This window comes from Castanea sativa, chromosome 8, assembly GCF_040712315.1.
Source record: "Castanea sativa cultivar Marrone di Chiusa Pesio chromosome 8, ASM4071231v1".
NCBI classification, from domain to species: Eukaryota; Viridiplantae; Streptophyta; class Magnoliopsida; order Fagales; family Fagaceae; genus Castanea; species Castanea sativa.
The window spans coordinates 28,024,251-28,036,167 of NC_134020.1; the positions used below are offsets into that span (position 1 = coordinate 28,024,251).

General features: G+C 37.3%; 1 protein-coding gene across 1 annotated transcript; it reads left to right on the plus strand.

The window, feature by feature from the left end:
- The first annotated feature begins 5,927 nt into the window (after positions 1 to 5,927).
- LOC142606125 (uncharacterized) lies at positions 5,928 to 6,567 on the plus strand. The gene is made up of 2 exons (XM_075777524.1): positions 5,928 to 6,045; positions 6,137 to 6,567. Exons 1-2 carry the CDS (start codon positions 5,928 to 5,930, stop codon positions 6,565 to 6,567), a joined length of 549 nt encoding a protein of 182 aa, XP_075633639.1.
- Positions 6,568 to 11,917: the final 5,350 nt, after the last annotated feature.

Sequence of the window (11,917 nt, forward strand, 5' to 3'; positions counted from 1 at the left end):
CCTTGGAAAAGTTAGTAAAAGGGTTCAATTTTTAAATCATGTCTTAGATTATGTCTTAATTTTTTTAATTTTGTCCAAAAAAAATCTTAAACTTATGAAACAATTGTGATTTGAATCCTCTGTCCATCTTCATTATTTATTCAGTAATTTAGTCAAGCAGAAAAAATAGGAAAACCGTTGATAAATTTTTGTATTTAACTAACCAGTTTTGACTTTCAATAACTTTTTTACTCTAAGTGGAAGTCTTTACTCTCTCCAAACAGATTTTTCTCTCTCTAAGCACTTATAGAATATTTGTCAAATTGATTCATGAATACATTTTAAAAGAAACATAGAGTTTAATCAATGATTTATGCTTTTCTTTGCTTCGATACTACCTAAAATAATAGAAATAAATAATAAAAGTGAATAGAGGACTAAAGTTGAAACAATATCATAACTTTGGAACTTTAAACAACAAAATTAAAAATTTGGGACTAAATCTGAAATATGGTACAAATTGTGGGCATTTTATGTATTTTTTCCTAAATTTTTTTTAAATAATATATATTATTAGATAGATTTTGAAAATTTTGTTTAAAAACATTCATATATGGTCCCTTTTAAAATTGAAAGTTGGTTCAAACAATTTAAAAATTAGTGTGGCCACTGAGCCCATTACTATGGCCTGCGGATTGAGAAATTGCGAAAATACCTTATCTTAACTTCACTGCCTTAGTTGGCCATGCGCATGTTTCCTTCGCCTCAAAGAGGTGACAGGACTAGACTAGGCGTTACATGCCCCACCTTGCCCTCAATGTGTGTGTATACATATATTATTTAATATATATATAACATATGGTCTTTTTTTTTTACATAAAATATTTATAATATATAAAACTTGGAAAAAAAAAAGACTTGTTTCACTAACAAAACAAAAACTAATACCTTATTAACAAAAAAAATAACAAAAAAAAAACTTCGGTAAGGGAAAAAGTGACTTATGAAATATGATTACATATTTTGGTATGACATTTTATTGGTTACTTGTCTTTTTTAGGACCCAAAATTAAATTTTAGTATTTCAAGATTTAGGTGTTGTCGTGTTTGTCTATTTTTGCTTAAGAGATTGTTTCAATGTTTTTTTTTTTTTAATATCCATCAACAAAATGACTTAACAATCAAGTATCATTATCAATTAAATGTTTTCTATATTGCAATAAATTCTTAATTACAAAAATTAAATCATTAGTTTAGTAAGTATATAATAGGTTGCTTGTTCTTAGATCAGTTATGGATCCTCTAGACTATAGCCACATTAATATTTTAGAATAAAGATATTTGTTTGTTAGCAAACAAGTTTTGTCAAAGATATTGATGAATCATCAAAAACCATATTAAAAACATAAATTCACCATTATGAACAGAATGTATTTCAACAATTAAATTTCAAAAAAATGTTAAATAATTTGAAATTGACCAGATATGACTAGAAAGAAATAAAAAAAGTCAATAGTCTAATACCAATTTGTTTTACAGAGTGGGTGTATTGGACTCACTCTTCTAGTTTCTACTATAATTATCGACTAAATATATTTTCAACAATAAATATTGTTAAAATTAGGTTTTTCAAGCAAAATGTAAGATAAAATTCTTACTCTTTTGATTTTGTATATTAAAAGGAAAATCATCGTTAAATTTAGTACAAGTTCAACCATAAATGATTTTCAAGAATTTTTTTTTCCAAAAAAGACTAAGTGTAACTTTGGGAAGTGCGTTTTGCGTATTTCCCAGCGAATACGTTTTTTTAGTGGGTCTTGTATACTGTTCACGAGACCCACAAGTACTTTTTTTCAGCAAAAACATAATTAAAACTGGGTCCCACGGCACTATTCACACATTTAAAAATTATTTTACTACAGTGTTTTCAGTTTTTAGTTTTCAGCAATAAACTGTATCCAAACAGACCCTAAAGTTTTATTTAGATAGATTATAGATGATTGACTTGAAATATATTAGAAAACACTTATTTTGTTGATTCTTAAATATATGCTAGTTATTTTACATTGAATTAATCTAGTTTGGAATTTTAATATTGATGGTGAGCTAAAAAAATTGAACTTCAATTCGTCCATAAGAGGCGTCCAGAGCAGAAAAGGCATCCCACATAAGAAGAACGTCCATAGAAGGACGACCGTCCATGGGAATGAGGGTCGTCCATCAGGAAGGCTCCTGGACAACCCCCTAGCACTTAGGACATGGTATTGTTCCAAGACATGAGGAAGATCCGGGTCCATTGCTACAACTCCTTATTAAATACTTAACTTCCAATGACAGTTATACAAAATGATATAACTCCCATGGCAGTTGTGGAAGTTATTCTTGAACCCCCTAACCTCCTAAAATACAAGGGAAGTTACAAATCTAATAACTATTTCTAGGACGTACTATATAAACACTCATTCAGACCAGATAAATGTACGTTTTTACAATTCCAAAAAAGTTGGAACGCTTAAACTTGAGAGAGAAACTAACTTTGGCATCGAAAGGTTCTTGGCCGGTCCACCCCGATCACCTTTGATCACTTGTTCTTTCTTTTTCAAGTCTTCAAAACAGTCGCTAGCCCTTTGAAGCCCGAAGCATCTAGTCTACTAATTTTCTTTGCATCATCAATTGGCGTCGTCTGTGGGGAGGGAAAAATTTTGATTACTTGCGTTTCGACAATTCGCCTCTCCCTGACAAAAGGTTGTATGGTTTAGACAAGATCAAGGGCTACTAGCCCAAACCACTAGGAGAGTAGGGATGCTTCTAGTAATCCCCACCGTGATCGTTAATCAGCACCTGTCATGCCGCCTTCCATTCAACACATACAGTCCAAGGCTGCCGCCATGGCGGAATTAACCCATCAGAACCAAGAGTTGAATAAAGAGAATAATCTAAGGAGGCAACACCATGAAAGACAAGTGGAAGGGCAAGCCTAGAGTCAAGAAGGTGGAGAAGAAAATGCTGAGCTTGAGAATCAGTCAAGGGGTATTGCTTCAAGGAAAGTACCGCACTTGGAGAGGGAGATGGACCAAATGAGAAAAGCTATGGACAAAATGAGGGAGAACATGAGAAGGGCGAATCCCGTGGATGACTTGGTTCACCGAACAGACTCTCCTTTCACGGCTTCCATCAATAGTCATCCCTTACCCTCAAAGTTCAAGATGCCTTCCTTGGATTCATATGATGGAACTCGTGACCCGTGTGATCATATCGCCACCTTCAAAACCACTATGCACCTTCAGGGGGTTCTAGATGAGATTATGTGAAGGGCATTCCCTACCACCCTCAAGGGACCAGCGCGAGTGTGTTTTAGCAAGATACCTCTAAACATTGTGGGCTCATTCGAAGAGTTGAGTAAGTTGTTCGTTAACAATTTTATTAGAGGACAACGCCATAAGCGTTCCTCTTCCAGTTTGCTAAGTATAAAACAAGGGACAAATAAGAATTTACGGTCTTCATTACCTGGTTCAACAGAGAAGCCTTAACGGTGGACGAGATGAACGACAAGTTGCTATTGGCCGTCTTTTAGAATGGGGTCAACTCTGACTTATTCATTCATAAGCTTTACGAGCAACAGCCAAAAATTTCATGAATGCGGAGGATGCAATCATAGCCAAGAAAAGGAAGAGAGCAGAGCGCATGGAAGCAAATCTCCCATGTCATCCTGAGCAGGGCCCTCGTCCAAAGAAAGCTTGAGCGGGAGAGAAAAAAGACAGAGATAGCAAGAAGGCGAAGTCTTCAACGAGGAATCAGCAATACATTCCCTTGAATATGCCACTTGAGCAAGTGCTTATGCAGATCAAGGACGACCCATCCTTGAAGTGGCCAGAGAAAATGAAGGGAGATCCCAACAAGCACAATAGGAATAAGTATTATCGCTTCCATAGAGATCATGGTCATGACACAAACAAGTGTTTTGATTTGAAGCAGCAAATAGAGAATCTCATCAAATAAGGAAAGTTGACGAATTTTCTCGGACGAGAAATTGAAGGGAAAGGTGGAGGAGTCGTCACGACCCCTACTTGGAGCAATAAGAGTTATTATAGGGGGAACCTCAACAGGTCAGTCATCCAAGTCAAGGAAGACATACCTGAAGGTGGTCCAAAACGTCCAGCTCTTTAGACAATCTCCAAGGATGAGGGTAGCTGATGAGCAAGCCATCATGTTCACGGACGAGGATGTTGAAAGAGTTCACCACCCACATGACAACGCAATCGTCATTACCCTGCTCATTGCCGACTATACGACCAGAAGGGTGTTGGTAGACAATGGCAGCTCAACGGACATCTTGTATTACCCCACCTTCGAACAAATAAGGCTAGGACGAGATCAGCTTCGTCTAGTGAATTCACCCTTAGTAGGATTTGGAGGAATGAAGGTGCAAGTTGTGGGCACCATTACATTGCTTGTGGTAGTCGGAACGTACCCGCAACAAATAACCAAAAAGGTAAACTTCCTTATTATTGACTGTTCATCATCGTACAATGCTATTAGCCGACTTTAAATAGTTGGAAGGTGGTAACCTCTACCTACCATCTGTCCATCAAGTTCCTGATTGAGTATGGAGTAGGACGAGTACAAAGAGATCAATTAGCCGCCAGAGAGTGCTATTTAGTCATGTTGGCTATGGACGAGCACGTATAGACAATGAGCATAGACGAGAGAAGGATTACTACGGAGCCCCCTGAAGTACTAGAGGATATTCCTTTGGACGAGAACAACCCCAAGAAGTTTACTAGAATTGAGGCGAGTATGAAAAAGAAGACAAAGCAGACTTTGGTCCTGTTTTTGAAGAAAAACCTTGATGTGTTCGCATGGAGTCACGAGGACATGCCAGGTATTGACCCTAGTGTCATTACCCATTGTCTAGACGTGTATCCTCACTCCAAGCTTGTGCGTCAGAAGAAGAGGGTTTTGCTCTTAAACGAGACAATGCCATCAAAGAAGAAGTCCAAAAGTTGACCATGGTGAAATTTATTCGGGAAGTGTATTATCCAGACTGGTTGGCTCATGTGGTTATGGTCAAGAAGGCTAATGGCAAGTGGAGAATGTGCGTGGACTTCACTGATTTGAACAAGGCTTGCCCTAAGGATAGTTATCCATTGCCATGCATTCACCAACTGGTGGATTCGACAACGGGTTATAATTTGTTGAGTTACATGGATGTCTTTCCAGGCTACAACTAAATAAGGATGGACAAGGTAGATCAAGAGAAGACCTCCTTCATTACTAGCCAGGGGTTATTCTGCTATAAAGTGATGCCTTTTAGTTTAAGGAATGCAGGGACGACTTACCAAAGACTTGTTAACCATATGTTTCATCCACAAATCGGGCTGAATATGGAGGTTTATGTAGATGACATGCTGGTAAAGAGTTTGGACAAGGAGAAGCATCTAGACGACCTTCAAGAAACCTTTGATACATTTAGGCAGTATAACATGAAGTTGAATCCAAGCAAGTGTGCTTTTGGAGTTTCATCAGGGAAGTTTTTGGGGTTTATGGTTTCACATAGAGGAATTGAGGTAAATCCCGAAAAAATCCAGGGGATACTAAATAGGGAGCCACCGAAGAATATCAAAAAAGTCCAATCTCTCACTAGACGAATTGTCACCCTTAACAGGTTCGTTTCGAAAGTTACTGACAAATGTTTACCATTCTTTAAAGTCCTCATGAAGGCATTTGAGTGAACGAACGAGTGTTAGAAGGCCTTCCAAGACCTCAAGGCTTATCTTACCACAACACCTTTGTTGGGCCCGTCCGTACCTGGTGAAGAATTATATTTGTACTTGGCAGTGTCCTTGCACACAGTGAGCTCGGCATTGTTTAGAGAAGAAAGGCAGATTCAGAAACTAGTTTATTATACGAGCCGGGCACTAAGAGGAGCGGAATGACGATATCCAATGATGGAGAAGCTAGCATTTGCTTTGGTCACAGCTTTAAGGAAACTGAGGCATTATGTTCAAGCTCATGTTCTCAACGTTAAATCATCCCCTAAAGAAGGCAATGAACAAGTTGGAAGCCGTAGGATGACTAATCCAATGGGCGGTAGAGCTTAGTGAGTTTGATGTCAGGTACCAACCAAGGAGTGCGATAAAAGCACAATCATTGGCAGATTTCATTGCGGAGTTCACCCCTAGTCAAGACGAGCTGGACAAAAAGGAAGGAGCTCAAAGGTGGGTTATCAATATAGATGGCTCATCCACATTATACGTAGGTGGGATTGGAGTTATATTAAAGTCCCCGGAGGGAGACAAGTTGGAATACGCAGCCCGTCTACAATATCAAACCACCACCAACAAAGCTAAGTATGAAGCTCTCCTTAAAGGACTGGAATTGACTAAGTCTTTAGGGGCGAAGTCAGTAGTAGTTAAAGGAGACTCTCAATTGGTTATTAATCAAGTGAATGGAATGTGTGAAGCTAAGGAAGATCGAATGAAAAAATATCTCAACAGAGTGAAGCGGCTCGTCCAAAAGTTTAAAGAAACCAGTTTTGTTCAACTCTTGAGGGAGGAAAACATGGAACAGATGCCTTGGCGAGAGTAGCTTCAGCAGGAGGAATTGTGGACGAGTATGACAAAATCCAATACATGCCGAGCATAGACATTCTGGATACAACAGATAGGAGGAGGAGAAAATTGGATGAGTCCAATAATAGCCTATCTCAAGGATAGGAGGCTTCTAGAAGATAAAGACGAGGCTAGGAAGTTGAGGATCAGGGCTGCCAAATACGTCCTCATAGACGAAGTACTATACAAATGAGGCTTCTCTTAGCACTTCTTATGGTGCCTAGCTCCAAACGAGTTAAACTATGTATTGAGGGAAGCTCATGAAGGAGCATGTGGGAACCACTCGAGAGCAAGGTCGCAAGTCCATAAGGTCGTCCACGCAGGCTACTACTGGCCAACTATTTAAGCAGATGTTAAGGCTTATGTCAAGGTATGTGATCAGTGTCAACGCTTTAGCAACATTTCTAGACCGCCCTCGGAGTACTAGACCTCAATGATGGCCCCATGACCCTTTGCATAATGGGGACTGGATATCCTAGGTCCCTTCCACCTAGGAACCAGACAAATGAAATTTTTGGTAATAGGGATTGACTACTTTACCAAGTAGGTGGAGGCTGAACCTCTAGCAAAAATTACTCAGTAAAATGTTAAGAACTTTGTTTGGAAGAGCATTGTATGTAGGTTTTGGATACCTAGAGTACTAGTATCTAATAATAGACAACAGTTTGACAACGCACCTTTCAAAGACTTTTGTCAGCAATTTGGAATCAAGAATCACTATTCCTCACCCTCTCACCCACAGGCAAACGGACAAGCAAAAGTAGCAAATCGATCCTTACTGAAAATCATCAAAACTCGGTTCAAGGGGGCAAAGGGGGTTTGGCCAGATGAGCTGCCAGGTGTTCTTTGGGCCTACAGGACGATTATGAGGGTCCCAACAGGAGAAACACCTTTCAAGTTAGCCTACAGAAGTGAGGCAGTCATACCTACGGAAGTTCATATGGCTAATTATCGAGTGATGAAGTACCAGGAGAAGGAAAATGAAGAGCAACTTCGTCTTAACCTCGATCTCATTGACATGGTAAGGATGGATGCGGAGCAAAGGACAGCAAGATACAAAAATCTCATGACTAGGCAGCATGATGCCGTGGTAAAACCCAAACGTTTCAACATTGGGGACCTCGTCCTTAAAAGGATATCCTTGGTAACTAGGAACCCGGCTCATGGAAAACTAGAACTCAACTAGGAAGGACCCAATAGGGTAATCAACTGTAAGAGGTAAGGGCCATACTACTTGGAAGCTCTGGACGGATGGAAGGAAGCTAGAAAATCCTTGGAACGTGGAGCATTTAAGAAGGTACTATCAATAAAGGGTGAGCTTGGATGAGAATCACCATGGACGAGCGTCATGGACGGGGAATGTCAAACAAGAAAATTTGAGAAATGTAAAGGGTACGAGAGGAATTCCGTTATTTATAGGCATTGAAAATTGGTATGTGAAATGACATGACCAACCAGAAAGCACCACATGGCATTTCCCTTGAAAATTTAAATCAGTGCGACAAGTCACCAATGAAACTATGACATATGGCACAATCTGAGACAATAAAATTTAACCATTGAAATTGTGACACGTGGAACGAAATCTGACGACCAATACGAAGTCACGCGTCCAAAGAACAACAGTAAATCCTTCAATGCTCTGGACAACCCTTGGACAAGGGGGCAACTGATGGTGAGCTAAAAAAATTGAACTCCAATTCATCCATAAGAGGCGTCTAGAGCAAAAAAGGCATCCCACATAAGAAGGTCCTCCATAGAAGGACGACTTTCCATGGGAATGAGGGTCGTCCATCAGGAAGGCTCTTGGACAACCCCCTAACACATGGGACATGGTATTGTTCCAAGACATGAGGAAGATCTGGGTCCATTGCTACAACTTCTTATTAAATACTTAACTTCCAATGACAGTAATACAAAAAGGTATAACTCCCATGGTGATTGTGGAAGTTATTCTTGAACCCCTTGACCTCCTAAAATACAAGGGAAGATACAAATCTAATAACCGTTTTTGAGGCGCACTATATAAACACCCATTCAAACCAGATAAAGGTATGTTTTTACAATTCCGAAAAAGTTGGAACTTTAGAACTTGAGAGAGAAACTAACTTTGGCATTGAAGGGTTCTTGGCTGGTCCACCCTAGTCACCTTTGATCACATGTTCTTTCTTTTTCAGGACTTCAAAACAGTCGCTAGCCCTTTGAAACCCGAAGCATCCAGTCTATTGATTTTCTTCGCATCATCAAATATATTTCACATTTTTGAAGAATCGCTACACCAAAATAAGTTTATTACATCAAGTGTTAATACACCAAAATATGTATATAGTGGTATTAGATAAAATACTGCATCTACAAGTTAAAATTGTTGCAATAGTTATTTAAAAGTGTTAAATTATTGCCTCAACAACAATCTCAACAATAATAAGTTGCAACAACTTATAATTTTCAACCAAAATAAGTCTTATAATTTTCAATAACTTTAAATGAAGAAATCGTTGCACTAAATCGAAATCAATTATTTTTGCATTTTATTGCAACAAAAATTTCAAACTAATAGCTTATTGCAACAAAGTTATTATTGTAATTGTAAGGACCAGATTTAGTCCACAGCCCAAATGGAATGGACAATGGCCCAAAGAGCCCAAAGAGTGGACCTAATACTGAACGTTCAATGAGGTAGGTGATGGGCTAGTTAATGTTAGAATAAACAATTGGACAAAGAAAAAGGCTCCTTGGTCAGGTCCGAGGAAAGAATATTCTTATATATTTCTTCTGGACTTATACAAATATTCAATTTCTTTGTTACATAGTGCTCTTTTCTTCTCTTAATCTCTGATACCCCCTGTAAGAGGGTTTCTCCCTTTTAGATTCCCTTCCCTTCTTTCATCTCAGCACTCTACGTGTAGATTAGACTGTTAGCCCTAATACTTGTCCCATTAGTACCTTCTTGAAGCCTTTGTGGGTAACTGTAAGGCTAAAAGTTACTGTTCAGGTATCACCTCCACATTAATGCGGCCAAAGGATTAGGTGCGGTGGTAGCAGCTTTTTGTCCAGATATTTCTCATTTCTCTGGTGACTCACCTCTCACTAAAGCTTATCCTCCTAAGTATGATTGCTCACTGCCTAGGGTTTGATGGGTGGTCGGACTTCAGGCCTTTAATCTACCGTCCAAGAAGGGGTAGCTCCTCGGACAACATCACTTGTTCACTATGACTTGACATCTTCTTTGACTTAATAACCTATCTATCTTTGCCAACATTTATCTCTCCTCAGGCTATTTGACATCCTCGGTCGCAGCTCATGGCCCAATATCCTTATCTAGGCCCTTCGTCCCTACAATAATAATTTCAGATAAAGTTTTTTACAATCTATTGTAATGTCAAACACAAAATTGCAATGAAAATATCATTGTATGTAATAACCTGATATCAATTATTTATAATCTATTGGCTTCTTGCAATGACAAAATAAAGTATTTATATATTACAACAAAGAGATCATTACAATAACTTGATCCAAATTATTTTTGTCAATTATTTGCAATCTATTACAATAAAGATTCGTGAAATAATAGCAAATTACTACAAGATATTCGAAGTAGTAAATTATTTATTGCAACAAAAAAAAAAAAAAAAAAATATATATATATATATATATATATATATATATATATATATATATATATATCAATCATTGCAATATTTTAGGATCAGACATGTCTAGCGGAAAAACCTTCAACGAGGGTAAATAATAATCATCAACCAATGGCAATCTCAAGTTATTCTTAGATAATATTATTAAATTTATAGAAATAACATAGGATTGAATAATGAGTATGAATTAAGGACCCACTATGGATCCCCAATTCTATGGTACTTAAATGAACCATAACTCCCTAAAATAAAGAGTAAAAACTCCAAGCATTATAATTATTCAAGTAAAAATATAAAGACTAAGACAGTGTCTCTAAAATTCAAATAAAACTTTTACTATAGAGAATCGAAAGGATATGTGAAGTTGGATGATGAAGAATCATTTGGATTCCTAATGAAATTTAATTTCTTTGCCGAAATATGAAATGATATTTGATGATCCCAAGACCATCTGCGCCCAAATACTCACTCATTCTTGAAATCATCAGGATATCCTTCTGTGAGGCGTCAAAAGTAAAGGTTATCATTGAATTCGGTCCAAGTGAAGGTCGTATAGACAAAGTGTCCAATAGTCTTCTGCATTTCTTGAGGTGTAGAAATCGTTGCTAGCAAAGAGGGAGCTCTAAAATAAATCACTGACATTCTAGGCTTGGATGAATTTGTTAGAGCCCTGTGTCGAACGCTCAAAAATCATCCATTTGTCAAAGCCTTCACAAATGAAATTACAATAACAAATATCAGTGCACAATTTTATTGGTTAGAAGAAGATAATTAAAAACATTTATATGAGTACCAACTTGTAACATGTCACCCACATTAACCCAAAAAGCATTGGGCTCAGCTGGGATGAAGATCCACGCTTCTTTGTAATGAAATTTGGAGACCATCCACATCATTTGATGTAAGAAGGGTAAAGTGCTGCGAGTCAGAATGCTCTCCAAACCCAACCTCATCATTCTTAAGCGTGGGTGGATAGTAATTGAGCTTGAGGAGTGAGTCACTATCTTCTTCATTGATCAACCTGCTAAAAATTGATGTGTCTCAAAGGCATAGCCCCTCTGCTATTGAAACCAAAAGTTCATATACCAGACCCCTAACTACTTCAATTTATTTATTTATAACACAATTGTTGTGTCAAAGATAAAAGACATCATATGTTAGCCAAGAAACATTATAAATGTAACTGGGTGGAACCAGCACTCCAAGAAAAAATGTTTATTACAACAAAAAAATCATTGCAATAATATTAAAGTCATTGGAATAGTTGATGCAGGGTGTTGCAATCAAGTTTGAGGTAATATGTTTGTGCAACAAAAACTTTTGATGTAATAAACAATTTACTGCTTCGATTATCTTGTAGTAATAAGTTATTACTTTATGAATCTTATTGTAATGAATTGCAAATAATTGACAAAAATAATTTGGATAAAATTATTGTAATAATATCTTCATTGTAATAGATAAATACTTCATTTTATCATTGCAATAGAACAATAAATTATAAAAAAATTGATATCAGCTTATTACAATGACATCTTGTCATTGCAATAGATTGTTAAAATCTTTATATCAAATTATTGAAATAATAACTTCGTTGCATTAAGCTATTAGTTCGAAATTTTTGTTACAATAGATTGCAAAAATAATTAATATTAATATATTGCAACAATT